This window comes from Strongylocentrotus purpuratus, unplaced genomic scaffold (genome assembly GCF_000002235.5).
Source record: "Strongylocentrotus purpuratus isolate Spur 01 unplaced genomic scaffold, Spur_5.0 spur5_scaffold_4, whole genome shotgun sequence".
Classification (NCBI taxonomy): Eukaryota; Metazoa; Echinodermata; class Echinoidea; order Camarodonta; family Strongylocentrotidae; genus Strongylocentrotus; species Strongylocentrotus purpuratus.
In genome coordinates this window covers 19541396-19558160 of record NW_022145610.1, presented here as the reverse complement: position 1 = coordinate 19558160, position 16765 = coordinate 19541396, and the positions used below count along the sequence as shown (strand labels likewise).

At 37.2% G+C, this 16765-nt stretch overlaps 1 protein-coding gene across 1 annotated transcript in view; it reads left to right on the top strand.

Annotated features, from left to right (window-relative positions):
* Window positions 1–16765, top strand: part of LOC578737 (discoidin domain-containing receptor 2) — a 49620-nt gene that overhangs the window by 25205 nt on the left and 7650 nt on the right. The window contains exons 4-12 of the mRNA XM_778892.5: window positions 552–699; window positions 6485–6662; window positions 7126–7460; window positions 9499–9570; window positions 12431–12541; window positions 13428–13766; window positions 14502–14611; window positions 15545–15682; window positions 16586–16716. Of these exons, the coding sequence (XP_783985.3) occupies window positions 552–699; window positions 6485–6662; window positions 7126–7460; window positions 9499–9570; window positions 12431–12541; window positions 13428–13766; window positions 14502–14611; window positions 15545–15682; window positions 16586–16716 (1562 nt within the window). The remainder of the gene's footprint in view (window positions 1–551; window positions 700–6484; window positions 6663–7125; window positions 7461–9498; window positions 9571–12430; window positions 12542–13427; window positions 13767–14501; window positions 14612–15544; window positions 15683–16585; window positions 16717–16765) is intronic.

The window sequence follows — 16765 nt, the reverse complement described above, 5'->3', positions numbered from 1 at the left end:
TCCACATCAAGATAAAAACAATATAACATAATCTTCAAAATACAAACATGTATTATGAGATAACTGAAGTGTCATGTTAAAAATAATCCTCACAAAGTATCCAACTTAACAATAACTTTGGTACATAATTTACATAATATCAATATTACACAAACAGAAAAATGGGGGTCATAAAGAAAATAGAGAAAAGAAGGAGGAAACAATGTATTTTCTGTCATTTCCTGTCCTTTTCTCTCTCTTTATTTGCATTGAAACATCGCCTTATAAGAAGTTATTTCTGCAGGAATTTTATTTTCATGAATTGATCATGGATTTGACAACACAAACAATTGCATGTGGAAATCACCATAAACTCTTACATTTATTTACCATTTGATGCACTAAGATTTCTCTACATCTGTAGGATTATACAACACATATATAGTTAATGTTTTTCTTTTAAATTCATCTTTTTTCTCATGAGAGGGTTTAACTATCCCGCTCAAAAAACATTCAGTGTTTGTCTTATAATTTTGTTTTATTTTGGATGCCTCCCCTCGCTCTCTGTTCAGGTTTTTGTCGGTAACCGTGACACCAACTCCCAGATCACAGTCCATATCAGCCCTCCCATCGTGGCCCAGGTCCTGAGAATCATTCCGGTGGTCCTGATCCAGACACCAGTCTGCATGAGGATAGAACTCTACGGATGCAAATGGCTGGGTAAGTCCAAGACCATTTGATGGTCCCTAGTCCAGAGCTAGAAAAGTAGTACACTCAAACCTGTCTATAGTGACCGTCCAAGGGAAACACAAACAGTGGTAACTAAGGCAGGTTTGACTGTATCACATTCAATGCGGTGTACAGGCATGATTTAGTCCAGGTCCAAACACTGGTCCGTACGAGGATGCAAATGGCTTGGTAATTCCAGGACCGTAAAGATGGCTCCTAGTCTTGATTTGAAGCTTTCACAAATTACTATTGACAAATGTTGCTAAAAACTTGAATAGGCCTCTCTGAAGACAATCAGCTTTCATAGGCCTGTATTGTAATCGGACAGGTATTCCTCTGCAGTTATAACGAAAGGACATTTTTATGATTACAAGTACATGAAAATGAGTGGTTTTTATGTTTTACGTGGAAGTTTCATGCAACAAATAACTGAATCACAACCGACGCAACACCATTTGTTTTGCAATTCACAAAGGTTTCTTGCCTAAAAAAATGACTACCCTTTACAATTCGCTAAAGTTTATAGTCTTTCAGTATACATGTGTATGCCCGTAGTTTTCAGTTAACTGGTATTTTGCAGTTAACATAAAAGGACAATTTTACAATTACAAGTACATTTACATGTAGCAATTGCCGGACAGATTTTCCCTCCCATTTTGTGCTTACACATCACATTCAACACCAGCCCTTTTTTTTATGACTAGGGGAGGGGAGAAAAGAAGAAAAAAATGAAATGTTGGCATCTTGACACAGAGGTGATTGACTGACCTACTTCACCTGTCTGCGTTGCCTAGCAACACAGACTATTAGCCCCACCTGTGATGTAGTTTCGGTTGACTGACAAGTTCAAGTCATATGTACAATGTACATGTAGCTCTGTCTGCCTGGGCAAGGGAGGTTTTATTTTTTGCTTCAAATATCAGGTCTGAAGGGATACTTGGAAGAGTGGATGCAATGTTTTAACAGACTTATTAAAGATTACAAGTGTTTTTTTTTTTTAAAGAAAGAAGTCTACTTGGTTGAGTCTCCTATTAAAAAAAAGATAAGTGGAAGACTTATTAAAGACTATATTGAAAAGGTTACATTGTGAAAAAGATTCTTTACAACAAGTAGAAGACTTAGTAGAGAATTTTGGATGAATGTGATGGAATTTTTAGTATTTCTGAGTTCATGAAAAACTTGATTTCTCATCCTACAAGAAATGGCCATGTACATTTTTGTATATTTCAGTTATTTCTTCAAATTTTTAACAAATACATCAACTTATAAAGCTATCTTGATAATATTAAAAAGCTATCCTGAAAGAAATAATTATGTTCGCTTTGTAAACAAAATTATTATTTAGGGGAAATACTTTACAATATAACACTGCACATTGAAAATATGTGCCGTTCAAAAACATTGAAATATTTAACATGGACATGTGATGCATCCTCACAAATCAATAAAACTACTTTAAAGATGCAGAAATGAGATGATGCATGCGATTGCTTCTAAAAATATAGTCTGTCATTTGCGCAAGCAATGAAGCGGAGAGACTCGAGTGAGCCGCGGTATTTTTTTGCTAGGTTCATCTGCCTTGGACATGGAGTCTCTCAATCTCGGGGGAAATGAGAGGAGCTAGAGTGCTAGTGGAAATGTGTGCATGTTGAGTGTCGGTAAATACGAGTTGGCTTTGTCAACATGACAGAAGATTGGATGAGAGAGAGAGAGAGAGGATGGAGAGAGAGAGAGAGAGAGAGAGAGGGAGAAGATGAAGGGAAGGTATGAAGAGAGGAAATTGGGGAGAGGATGGAATAGGAGAGGGAGGAGAGCTCTGGTGGAAATGTGTGCATGTTGAGTGTCGGTAAATATGAGTTAGCTTTGTCAACATGGTAGAATTTTGGATGAGAGAGGGAGAGAGGAGAGAGGATGGATAAAGAGAGAGAGAGAGAGAGAGAGAGAGAGTGGGGGGGGGGGAGATGAAGAAAAGATATGAAGAGATGAAATTGGGGAGAGGATTGTATGTGGGAGAGAGAGAGAGAGAGAGAGTGAGGGAGAGAGAGAGGGAGAGAAGATGAAGGAAAGGTATGAAGGGAGGAAAATAGGGAGAGGATTGTAGGTGGGAGAGAGAGAGGAGAGCTCTGGTGAAAGTGAGTGCATGTTGAGTGTCGGTAAATACGAGTTGGCTTTGTCAACATGGTAGAAGATTGGATGAGAGAGAGAGAGGATGGAGAGAGAGAGAGAGAGAGAGAGAGAGAGAGAGGGAGAAGATGAAGGGAAGGTATGAAGAGAGGAAATTGGGGAGAGGATGGAATAGGAGAGGGAGGAGAGCGCCAGTGGAGATGTGTGCATGTTGAGTGTCAGTAAATATGAGTTAGCTTTGTCAACATGGTAGAAGATTGGATGAGAGAGAGAGAGGATGGAGAGAGAGAGAGAGAGAGAGAGAGAGAGGAGAAGATGAAGGGAAGGTATGAAGAGAGGAAATTGGGGAGAGGATGGAATAGGAGAGGGAGGAGAGCGCTAGTGGAGATGTGTGCATGTTGAGTGTCAGTAAATATGAGTTGGCTTTGTCAACATGGTAGAAGATTGGATGAGAGAGAGAGAGAGAGAGAGAGAGAGGGGGGGATGAAGAGAAGGTACATGTATGAAGAGATGAAGTAGGGGAGAGGATGGTTATTAGGAGATGATGAGATTTTGAGATCAAGTTTCATGAAAATAAGGAAGTTATTCATTGAATGAAATGTTTGAATGGTTGTTTTAGGGGTAGGGAAGAAGGGGAGCAGAAATGAGAGAATGGAATTGGACAAAAAGAGACAGAGACAGAGACAGAGACATAAAGGGGCAAAGAGAGAAAGAAAAGATGAATAAAGGCAGAGATGAGACAGAATATACAGAATCATGTAAAGTGTAAAAGAGACAATGCTCATGACATTGGACACAAAAGGTAAAACAGGACGCTACAAATAACACCATCTGAAATAGGAAACATAAGACCCCCCCCCCCTCTCATGTCAAAGAACCCTTCATTCTCTTTCCTAATTCTCTTGTTAGTTGACACGGACCAACCAGAGATTGGAATTTACTCTCCTGTAGCACTCTACCAAAATACCACCGAAAATATCACCGCGCTGCACTTGTCGAGTTTGTACAGCTTGTTTTCTCGTACCTACCCAAATATGGGGAGAGAAAAAGAAAAGCATTCTGGTTGTTATGTCTGGGGATGATAAAGGAGATGATATTTCATCTCCAAGGAAAATGAAATGAAGCTGACCTTATCCGACCCCTTGACCTCCAGGGGTTAGGGCTCGGGCAACTTTCCCTGAATTTTATGACCTCTGTTTTCAAGTTGTCTCATATTTCTGTTCATTTTAAACCATTTTTTTTTTCCCACTTCATTTTCATAATTTGTCTGTGGCCATTTTTGAAATCTCATGGTTTTTGCTCTATTATATTTTGACTTTGTTATCTCTTTTTGCTCTTGGTCCTTCATCTTCTTTAAAAAAACAAAATTATATCTACATTACTTTAAAAGAGAAAACATTTAAAATATTATGAATATAACAAGTATGTTATTATATAATTTCCTTTCCATTGGCCCATTCCCCAAAATAATTATTGTGAACAATACAGCAGTGGAATATACTCTGAACTAGTTCAAAGTCATTTTTTTAAGCATTTTCCACCACCCCCCCCCCTAATTTTGCCTTGAACTGCAAACGAATTGAATTATTTTGTTAGGAACATGATATTTTTACATTCTTGTGAAAGTGCATTCTATATTAAAAGGAACCATGGCCTTTGTGATATTGGATGATGTATTAGGGAGCTAGTCTCAGTTGGCAGTGTGTGACGAGATGACATTTTCAAACCGCATTTCACGCTGTAAAATCAGCAACTTTCAAGACTCTTTTAAATTGTACAGCACCACCATTTCTGCTGAGAAGAAACTTATGTAAATTGCAAAAATTCAGTGCTGTGTCAGTAGGGATTTGAATAATTTGTGGCGTGAAACTTTCATAAATTGAATTAACTGGCAATTTGAAAGATCTATAATACTTCACATTTTTGTTATGGACAGTATTTGATTTGTCATTTGATTTCAGGCATGAAACTTTCATGAATTGAATTAACTGGCAATTTGAAAGATCTACAATACTTTTCATTTTTGTTATGAACAGCACTTGTTTGTCATTTGATTTCTGTTAAGTCATTCATATAAATGTTGTGGTCAAGTGGATGTGTCACTAGACTGTGTATCATTTGAATGTAAGGAGCTTAGTAACATAGTATCAAACGCTATACAAATATGACCTTTATTGTTTATAAAGACATTAAAGTGATGCACTTCATGATTTGTCTACGGTTACTGAACTATTTTCATAGAACTGGTACAGAGTGGAGAGGGACAAAACAAAACTTTTCTCATAGTCCTATTCAATGATAATTTTCAGGATGAAAATGGGATTAGATTTTATTCGACTTGTGATATAAACTTTTTAAAACAACATCATTTGTCGAAACTCGGCACACTTTACAGTTCCGACATACATCCTTTTTTTTTTCCTGTGTGCTTCACTGTAACTTGTGTCTGGATTGTAGACTAAGCTTGTTAAATACTCTCATGGGTGACTCTGAACCAGAGCTCTAAATCACATTGAAATATGTAATATTTGATCCAAGTCAAATATATGTGGCTGGGAGGATTGGTTGGTTCCCATAGTGCATTATTTATGGCCTTCCATAGGACAATGAGCTAGGGTAGTCTGCAAACGCATACCCTTATCAGTCAGTTGTGGGTAACAAAGTGTCTGTACACTGAGACTACGCAGTCGCATGGTCTACTGCACTCCATAGGCTCTGTGCTTAAGCTTTTCCCGACACAACCATAGACTGAGAGAGCTAGGCTTGTCTCTGGGCTTTCAAAATTGTGGTCAAGCATCACATTAGAGTCTGTACTTTGAGACTAGGACTAGAGGAACCTGTTAGAGCTTACAGGAGAGGCACAAGGTTGTATGTGACTCCAGGATGATTACTTCAGAAGGCCGTTACAACAAGACTGTAATCTAATAGTGCAAATGCACCTCACAAGGACATGGGAAATATCACTGAAATTGTTTGAGAGTGACTAATGCGTAATAAGATTGAACAAAATGTCGCATGTTTGGAGCCAGAAGGGCATTAACTCATATTGTTTGATGCAGAGGTAACGCCTTTTTTGCTCACAACAGACGCTGTGTGAAGTGGATTGGTTTGATTTAGAAAGGAAGAGTAAGTGAAAGACAAAAGAATCACTGCAAAAGAGTTACCCTAAAACATTGAAACCTGTATCTAAAGCCCACACAAGGGAGGCATGTTTATAGGTACTGGTAGATGGTCTTTATGTACAGGTTCCTTGAATGTTTCAATGGAAATTTCTGTCAAAGGGAAACAAAAATGTCTTTTTCTACAAGGTGTTGATAAAGCGGGTTACAATCAGACATATGTAGTCATGTACACATTTTATGACACGAAAAAATAATCTTAAGAAATATCTGTTTAATTTAGCCTGTAATTGATTACCTTCCATGTCCGTACCTGTCCTATTGCACTTTTGTATATATTTATCATGTACCTCATCTTTTGCGCAAGCTATGCCTTGAGCATTTGATTGTCAAGTGGATTTGGCGCCATACAAATCTTATGTATTATTATTATTATCATTTATCACCTATTTGCAAAAGTTTCATGTTACAATCATTTATTGGTTTTACAGTGATAGTCCAATTTTTGTACAAATTTGTTTTTGTAACTGCAGACCATTTGAAGTCGTACTCGATGCCAACCGGCGATACTCGTGGCGAATACGTCTTTGAGGACGACACATACGACGGCTACACGTTTGAGGGTCAGAGGATGAACGGACTCGGTCAGCTGACCGATGGAATGCTTGGACATAGTAATTATCGGCTCAGCCCATACAACGTACCACAAGGGTAAGCTTTTTTTTGTTTTGTTCTTGTTGATTGATTCAAATTTATTCCATTTCATATATCGATTGTTTGCACAATAAAGAACTTAGTTGACAAAGCAAGTTCAAAATTATGAAATGAAAAAGGAACCTACTGGAAAGCTTAGCTTGTTTTGCCAAGCTTTGCCAAGGATGCAAACAGAATCTGGCTTTATGAATCCTATGTAGGTGAAATCAGCTTGTTTCCATGGAAAGTGTGATTTGGCTTTGGATAAAAAAAAAGTTAGTCACTTCTCAAAGATCTGTCAAATATATGTAGGCTGGTAATAAACTAATTTCTAGCAGAATAGATGTGACTTGAGTAGTTTCTTGAAGTGGTCAACAGATGAGGCCGTTTGCACAGCAGTAGGTAGCTGGTTCCACAGTTTTGCAGCAAAATCAATCTGATCGACTTAATATTTGTGATCCTTTGATTCTTATTCCTTCAGTTACGAGTGGGTTGGATGGCGGAACACCAGCCACCCCAACCCCGAGATCACCTTCGAGTTCGACTCGCTGCGCAACTTCACCAGCCTCGGTTTCCACGTCAACAACTACTTCACCAACAACGTGGAGATCTTCGACGCCATCGAGGTCCAGTTCAGCATCCGCAAGGGTCACTTCTCGCCTCGGTCCATCTACACCACCATCCGGCCCGACAGTGACCATCAGGACGCCCGGTGGATAACGGTCAATCTGGGTAACCGCGTGGCGCAGTGGCTCAAGGTCGCGCTGGTCCACCGAGGAAAGTGGGTGCTGGTCAGCGAAGTGTCGTTCGAATCAGGTATGTTCATGAAGTGATGATAATAAGTACCAGATAACAAATGCAGTGAAAAGTGTATTATAGAGACCAGGGGGGTGTTTCACAAAGATCCTAAGTATAACTTAACTCTAAGTTGGACTTCAAAATTATGGAGAGCCATGTGTAACCTTAAAATAAAATATATTCAAAAGCAGAAATTAAAGTATTTTAAACTTTTATAAATTCCGTATCAAGAACATGAAATCCCCTAATGATAATAGAAAATATGAAAGATTTGTTTCAACATTTCATGCCTTTTAAAATAACTTTTACATAATATTTTAAAAGATGCTAACGGCTTTTCATAATTGTTAAGTCCTACTTAGAGATAAGTTCAACTTAAACTCTCTGTGAAACTCCCCCCTGTACTTTTTTTTAAACTTCTTAAAAGTAGTACAACAACACCTTCCCTGGTGGGGCATCTGCTAGATTTATGTAGTCTGCATTAATATTGTGACTCAACTATCGCTACGTGAAAACCTGTTTTTGGCGGTACGAATGAAGATAAAACCTTACTTTTCGAAAGCAAACCCTGTACATGTACTTACACAACATGCACATAAATTTATGTCCTAATTCTATTTCATCTGTTTGAGACATTCATCCGATAATTTTACTGCTCTCTGCTCACAAGAAGAAGAAAAAATAAATAAACTTAAAAAAATAAAAAATAAAGAGGATAGATGAACTACAAAGTTTCAAATGAAAGAGAAAATGTATCCCCCGAAAAAACATATACCATGGAATGCTTGAACCTTCCACTCCAACCTAGCAGGTTTTTACTGATCATAATACGTATGCTGGAGTTGGCAATTAATGTAGCATGTATGAGATATTCCTAGGTATATATATTTCAATAAGTTTCTGTGTACAGCATTGTTTTTTTTTATATAACTTAACATTAGTTGCTTTATTTGTAGTATTAATGTAGATACTTTTATATAATTAATGTTTAGGATTTGTACATGCACCACAGTATTCAAACTAAAATCCTAACGTTTAACAGTATACAATTAATTCAACACAGTGTAGAATTAAATTGATGAGACTGAATATTTTTACTTCATCACCTATCATTTCTTCTTATGATATTTATTATCTTGGGCATGATTATGTATAGATTGCATCATATGAGTAAGAAAGAAATGACTATGAGAAAATGATATTTGACAAATTGATATTGAATTGCATTTGGATCTGAAATATATGTGATTGACCATTTAATGAATCCTTGTTAGATTATGTATGCATGTTAAACTGCTATTTTTCTTGTTACCGTATATCTTATCCTTCTTTTTTAATATATATATCAGATGTTGTATTGCTTTATTATGCATTTTGTGATTGTTAATATGAATATATATTGCCTCGTTCATGTAGAAATGGTGAAATGCACATTGCGCAGCACACAAATTGTAATGAAATGGATTGAATGCTGTCAGCTGTTATTGTCTTAAAGTTAAAATCTATGTAAAGTTGCTTTAAACAGCACATTGTCAATATAATCATGAATCATTTTCATTGTGGAAGTTTTTAAAAATGATCATGATGCGGAAAAGTGACGGTCAGTGTTAGCAGGGGAAACTTACAACCGAGAGAATGCTGAAGAAAATTGACAATTATTTCATTGCGTTGGCATTTTTTTTGCCCAAAATTTAACAGCATTTGATGTGCATCGCTTGTCTCAATTCTTCAGCAATCAATCCTGCATTTCTTTTACCTGTACAAACCAAAAAAGTTTATATTTCAATGGTCTTGATTTCCCCATATTTTGACATTTCTTTTAGTACTGGGATGAACCCTTTGTGCCGAAATTTGATTATTTTCATCAATTAAACTTGGCTATTCTCAAAGAGTCAAAGCCTTACAGACCAAAATCAGGGATGACCTGATCCGCGACCTCAAAGTCCCAATCGCATCCATCTCCAAAATGTGCATTTCACCTGTGGATACCACATACTATATTCCGTGTCCTGTTTCTGTTTTGCTATGACCACTTACCCTTAACTCACTCACACAGAGGATATCCCAGACAACTTTGACACTAGCACGGCCACCTATGACACCCCCGTAGTTGGTCCGCCCTCTGCAGGTTTGTGCATTTGCTAATTGCTTTCTAGCCCGTAGACTGTAATGAGTTTTTCTTGATTGCGTTCGGTGGACGTACATGTATCACTATTAATGAGTATTGTTAATGACATTTTAAAGGTAGTGTATTCATGGTGATGTGTACTTTACTGACTTGCGTTTATAGCTTCAGTAGCTTGTTGGTATTGTATGTGTAACTGTTTGCTCTTTCCTGCATTTTCACGATTTATTTTACGTTTTGTGTGGATTACTCTACATCCTGAGTATTCTCTGTCTCCCTGTCTCGGTCTCTGTCTTCCCGTTGTCTCTTTGTCCCACTTTCTCAGGGCCTTTGTTAGCTGTGTCTGTCTTTGTTGTATCTTTCTTCTCTCATTCCCTCACATTCCTCCTCCTCCTCCTCCTCCTCCTCCTCCTCCTCCTCCTCCTCCTCCTCCTCCTCCTCCTCCTCCTCCTCTCTCCCATTCTCTTTCTTACTTTCTCTTTTTCCCCCTTTCCATCTTCTTCTTTTACTGCATGCTTTAAATAATTGTTTATCATTGAAATAAATGGACTTTTTAACTTAGACATTGGTTGAAGCAATAGACTAATGAAATTAAATGAAGCAATTAGTATTGTATATTTTATTTTTACTTGAATTAAATTTTTAAATTCTCTCTCTCTCTCTCTCTCTCTCTCTTCCTCCCTCTCTCCCTCTTTTCATCCCTCTCTTTCCCTCTTTCTCTTTCTCTCGCTCCCTCTGTAACTGAAATTTTAGTCTAAATATAATATTAGAAACTTGCTATTGCGCATATTTCATTTTTGAAATGATGAATCTTATCTAGAGAAATAACAAATAGCAGTCCTGAAATTGATAATTGAAATTGAACTATTATAAATCATCTGGTAACAGATTTGCCTCAGACATCACAAACCTGTTGTACCCATGATTCTACTTTTACTCAAAAAGAAACCTTTCCATCAGGGTGATGTGAAGTATGGGACATCTTTCATTAGGGATTCCTGCTGCCAACTTTCATTGGCTGTGACCTTGGGAATAGCATGCCAAGTTCATGACATAGTTCCTGTCAGATCTCTGACATATATTGCACTTTTACCGATATCTAGATATACGACTTAAAGGAATAGACCAGTTCTGGTCATGCGATTGCATTGTGAAAGAAACGGTGTGGAATCGATCAGAAAAGGTTGATCATCTAGCATATAAGTATTGTTGTCTACTGCAATGTTCTGATATCAATCAAAATGATAAGAAATTTGGCCCAGTCTTGGTAAAGTTACAAGCACTGTACACAGAAAGATGTATATGGGACTACCCTTTATCTATCCAGTCCAGATAGATATTATCATTTACCAAATATATCAATTAGTGTCCCAGCAAAGTTTGTATAAGGACGTACATGTATTAGTAAAAACATATTCTTTCACATGATTGGTAATAAGAGCTTCCATTTCATATTTTGAAATAGAGGCATTTCCAAAACTGGTCTTTACCTTTAAGAAAAACCAAACTCTATTAAAGAAAACCAACCATGTTTTTTGCATTTTCTTATCGCCTGTAATCATAACAAATAGTTTTCACAAATTATTTTCCATTGCAGCTATGAACAAGTTATTGAAATGTTTGATTTTTCTCCCATTAATTCTGCAAATGGTGCTTGGATTTAATCACATTCTTTTCTTTCAGTTTTGGGTGAAAGGGTGCTTAGTACATGTATCTCCCTGTTCTTTTCACTCCGTTATTGTACTAACCATTTTATTTATTTAAAAAAATCTTCTCTTTCAAACTAACACAGATTTCACAACATGATGTATTGTCTATTTATTTCCATATATTAGATATATAGTTTTTTCTTCTTCATGTTTTATTTGTTGTTTCATAGTCCTGCTTTCTTATTTCTTGATGTTATTACTTCTATTGGGTACAGCAGTGTATTTAGTGGCCCGAATTCACAAAGGAGGTTTGTCGACAAACCTAGGTTTATGTGCATCATATGATGCTTTTCGATGCGTTTCAGACCAAGGTTCAGACAAACCTTGGTCTGAAACGCGTCATATGACGCACATAAATCTAGGTTTGTCTACAAACCTCCTTTGTGAATTTGGGCCAGTGTGTTTAATCAGAGATAAATGTTGTTAAAGACCACAAGTTATTACAGTGGAAAAAACATGCATCATTGAATTACGGACAATTAGAACATGCAGTGCAGAAATAAGAGGGGAACATTGCTAGGTAGAGGAGAGGGGGGGGGGGGGTGTGGTCAATTGTTGTGATATAAAATGTTCAACCTATATATTAAAAGGACCTGACAGATGAAGTAGCTTTTGATAGACCAGTTTACTAACATATATTCAAATTTATGGATGTTTCTTTCCTGGGGACCTTGTGACGAGTTATCCATTAACGAATGAATTAATGAATGAACTACAATACTTGGAATCCAGTCTGCAAACGTTACTTGTTGCTATGTTGGGCAAGCTTTCAGGTTGTCAAGAATAACCTTTGTTTAAAAAGTATGAATAACATTTAAATATGTTTATAAACCGATCTTTTGTAAGATGGAGATTACAGTTTACAGCAGGAAACAGCGATAAATAGCACCTGCCAATACTTGAAAAAATCCAGTCTGCAAACGTTACTTGTTGCTATGTCGGGCAAGCTTTCAGGTTGTCAAGAATAACCTTTGTTTAAAAAGTATGAATAACATTTAAATATGTTTATAAACCGATCTTTTGTAAGATGGAGATTAAAGTTTACAGCAGGAAATAGCGATAAATAGCACCTGCCAATACTTGAAAAAATTGTGATGTTTACTTTGGTTTTGATATGAAATCCAATTAGAGTTTGTCCACTTTGTATTGATCAGGTCCTGTTGACCACACGACAGTGTCCACTACAGACGCTGACCATGTTATTCCACAGACAGGGAATGGAACCCAGAAACCAAATCTGATCAGCTCTACCAAGAAAGCCGGTGGTAAGATCCTCTTTCCTTTTTTTTCCTTCTTTTTCTTTCTCATTCTAATTCTATCCCTCTGCATCTCGGAATAGTTCACTAGATCAATGGCGCATGATGGATGCTGTATTATCATTATATTATTATTATTATGGTATTCTTTGGTCCTTCTTCAATTCCAACATAAGTCCTGTTTTGTCCGAAGCAAAAATACATTCTATGCCAGAATATGATTTTAGATTTTAGTAGAGGTGTAGATAAGTTGATAATTAGGTAAAATTTCTGTTCATTCACTTTTACATTCGGCGTTTCCAATTTATTCTTTTGATGAATGTGTATGTTATGAAAGGAAACAGAAAAGCGATTTCAAATTAAGGGTAACATTTTCCAGTACTTCGGCAATTGAATAGGTAATGCGATGGTTGTTCTGCAGTAGTAACAGGGTCACCTGGGTCCGTAGGTCTCTATTTGATATTAAACATCAGTAGTTTAAAGAAATGAATCGATTATCAAAGCCCTGAATTGTTCAGACTAAGTCATGAACTGGGCATCTCCTTTGTGACCTATATATTTTTTCCTTTGTTTACAATTATTATTTCTGATTTATTCATCTAGAAACAAAATGCAATAATGTATTTTTTGAAAGATAAGTAACGCCATGACCAATGCCACATAACTTTCTGTTTATTGGTAATACAGTCAAACCTGTCTATAGCGACCACACAAGGGAAACACAAAAAGTGGTCTTTGTAGACAGGTTCATTTAGTACATGTTTCAATACGGAACCATTTTCAAGGGAAACAAATAATGTGGTCTTTGTAGACAGGTGGTCTTTGTAGACAGGTGGTCACTAAAGCAGGTTTGACTGTATTTACATCGTAATTGCTCTTCTTCTATGAACAACAGGAGGAGTATCCAACACCCCGGCCCAGAGATCACCGATCGGTACCGTCATCAGCGTCGTCGTGACCGTCCTTCTCCTCCTCGTCCTCCTCTTCGCCCTCCTCCTCTTCCTCTACCGACGCAAGTACATCAAGCTCAAGCACCGCCTCCCAACCCTTGCCTTTGAGGCCAACTGCAATGGGGGCGGGGCCACCATCAACAACTGCCCCACGATCGCGACCATGACGACGGTACCGAGTCGGCGGTCCAACCCGACGTACCAGATCACGCACCCCGATGATGAACCGCAGTACCATGTGATTGATAACATGATGGTGGAAAGTGAAGACGAATTGGATAATGGTGAGATCGTTTTCCTGCTTGATGAGCCCCTTTGAATGCGATCTTGAGACGTGAATGCTGGTTTTATGTAGAAAATAATAAAGTGTCGACCCATTCTTGTACGATTTCCCAATACCGCAGTAGGCAGTACATTTGAAAGGAAATCTCGCCCCAAGAAATAACTTTTTTTATTCTGAGAGGTTTATTGTATTCTTGGTAATAATAAATGTGCCTCGGAATAGAATTATCTAGATAGACGGCGCTATAGAAATGCCTATTATTATTATTATAATTATTAATCTACAAGATTTCCCTCCAAAGTGTGTAAGAGAGGTATAATAAAGCAAGATATTCTTAGCTAATAATGTAGAGTTTCTCAGTTTCTCATGTTTGAAAGAGAGGTCTCTTTATTTTCCCTTTTGTTTGAGGGACCACTGAACAGATTTCAGGTTTTGAATTATTCTTTTTTCAGTATTTTTTAGGCCTCATGCTATATATTGGGCTTGAGTATCTCTAGGTCTCTTGAGCCTAATTGAGTCAAACTAAATTGTTTTTCTTCATTATAATAGCAATCTTATGATTTTATGATTCTTAAATTGCTGGAAGATTTATTTCCTTCGTAGTCTGTTTTTATATCAATTCCAAAGTCTTTGTTTAGAGAAATTTTAATTATCACTGTATCACTCCAATTTCTAAGAAGAAAGACATAGTGCCAATTTGTATAAAAAAATTGTTACGCTTCTTTTTTCCCCGTAGTTTCCGAGTCATCTAGAATATATGCGGAGCCTGAGAACCCAACCTGTACATACAAAGACAAACACAACATGCTACAACATTATGCTGAAACGGATCTTATTAATATACAGGTAACTACTTAAATTCTGACTGAAATGCCACCTTTGTTAAAAACTGTTTCTGTGAAAATAACCTGCTATCGACTCGAGTATTCATGCTTTATGATATTTGGCCTCTGCATTTATCTTGATTCTTTGACTCACCTTCATACTTTCAAATTTTCAATTTTTGTGTATGTATTTCAGTTGTCACTTGTTATGTAAATCAATTTTATGCTATTATTGTTATTTGAATATTTTGTATTTGATATTTAAATAATTTTTTTTTTTTAAATATGTAGAAGTTAGAGCTGTTGTCGAATTCCATGTTTACTTTGGTTGACACGGTGGGTTGAATTTGTGACCGATTTTGAAAGTTGTCGACAAGACATGATCGGTAAATTTCATATGCAAGAACAAGTTTCTGTTGTTGCAGGAGACCTACTGCTGCACGCAATTGGTTTTGTGTATGTAAGAATTAAAGGTAAAGATCAGTTCTGGTCACGTGAAAGAAACGTGGAATCGATCAGAAAAGGTTGATCATCTAGCATATAAGTATTCGTGTGTACTGCAAGGTTCTGGAATCATCAAAATGATAAGAAATTTGGCCCAGTTTGGTAAAGTTACAAACACTGATATGGGACTACGCGACACGTGCGTGACACGTGCGTGATATCTATCCGGTCCAAATAGATAAAATAATTTACCAAATATATTAATTAGAAGGCGGTTTCCTGGCAAAATTTGTACGATCACGTATTAGTCAAAACATATTCTTTCCCATGATTGGTAATAAGAGCCCCCTATTCATTTTTGAGAGGGGGGCGTTTCCAAAACTGGTCTTTACCTTTGATAAATGTTGTCTGACTATGACTTTATCATTGTTTAAGCCAATGTGGAAAGTACTATCTATATTTGCTTGTGGTATGGAGAGGACCAACAAATGTTTTCCTTGTATGACTACAGGGTGTCTCAGGAAACACGATATACGGAGTGCCATCACAGTGCATGGAGAAGCTAAACAACAGTCGAACATGCTGCCCAGAGTATCCCAGATCGCAGCTCAACTTTCTGGAGTTACTTGGAGAAGGGATGTTTGGCGAGGTAGGTGTGATGTGTTCTACTCACAGGCCTGATAAAAAACAGAATTAAATCAGCTTCCCAATTATTTTTTTTCTTGATTTTTTTTTTCCTTCCTGATTTCTTTTTTTTTTTTTAACCCAATTTTTTTTTTCTTCCCAATTTTATCCTGATTTTTCCCTTATTTCCTCTATTCTTCCCTATTATTTCCCAATTTTTCTTACTCAGAAGGAGGGAATGTTGTTAGATGCCATTTTTTCCCGAATCCTCTTTTATTTTTTTAGTGCTCACTATCACCCCTGTACTCAGACCCATTAATCTTTAGTATAGATGAAAGAAATAAGTCTTTATCAGCGTTCATGGGGCAATCCAGGATCGGGGGGGGGGGGGGGGGGGGGGGGTACAGAGGGGATGCGCCCCTCCCTAGGCCAAGCCAATTCCTCACCCTCCTTTAATATCCATCCTTCATGTAGAGATTGTAATGTGGGACTGCATTTATTTCACACTTCCACTTCTTACAGAAAAAAAGCAAAGAAAGAAATTGTTGTCCCGTCTCTAATATATCCCTGATGTTTACTGTACTTGTTTCCTGCCTATTCTGTTCTTGGACTTCCATGAATTTTCACAGCTTTGGGAACCAATTTTTCAAATAGACCAGCTCAACTTGAAAATGGGGTTCGTTTTCATACATACAATTGAACAAATTATATACCAGTTACATATAGTGATTCTGAGAGCATTTCACAAAGCCTTTTTTCAATGATAAATAACACAAATCAGTGACAAATCTACTGATAATCAATCAGAAGCAAGGATTTCAGTAGCTTATAACACAAATTGTCATTTGTCACTGATGACAAGTTTTGTGAAATGCCCCCCTGATGTGCTTGTACTTAGCATTGTTGTCTTCTTCTGTCATCTGTGCAGGTTCATCTATGTGAGGCTGAGGATATTCAAGATTACATTAGGAACGGATTTCCTTTTGAAAATAAAAACAAGGGCGAACGAACGCTGGTTGCTGTGAAAATGCTTAGAAAAGATGCCTCAAAAAATGCCAGGTGAGTTGACTTTATTGAGCCACTAAGGTGACACAGGATTTCTCCAGTA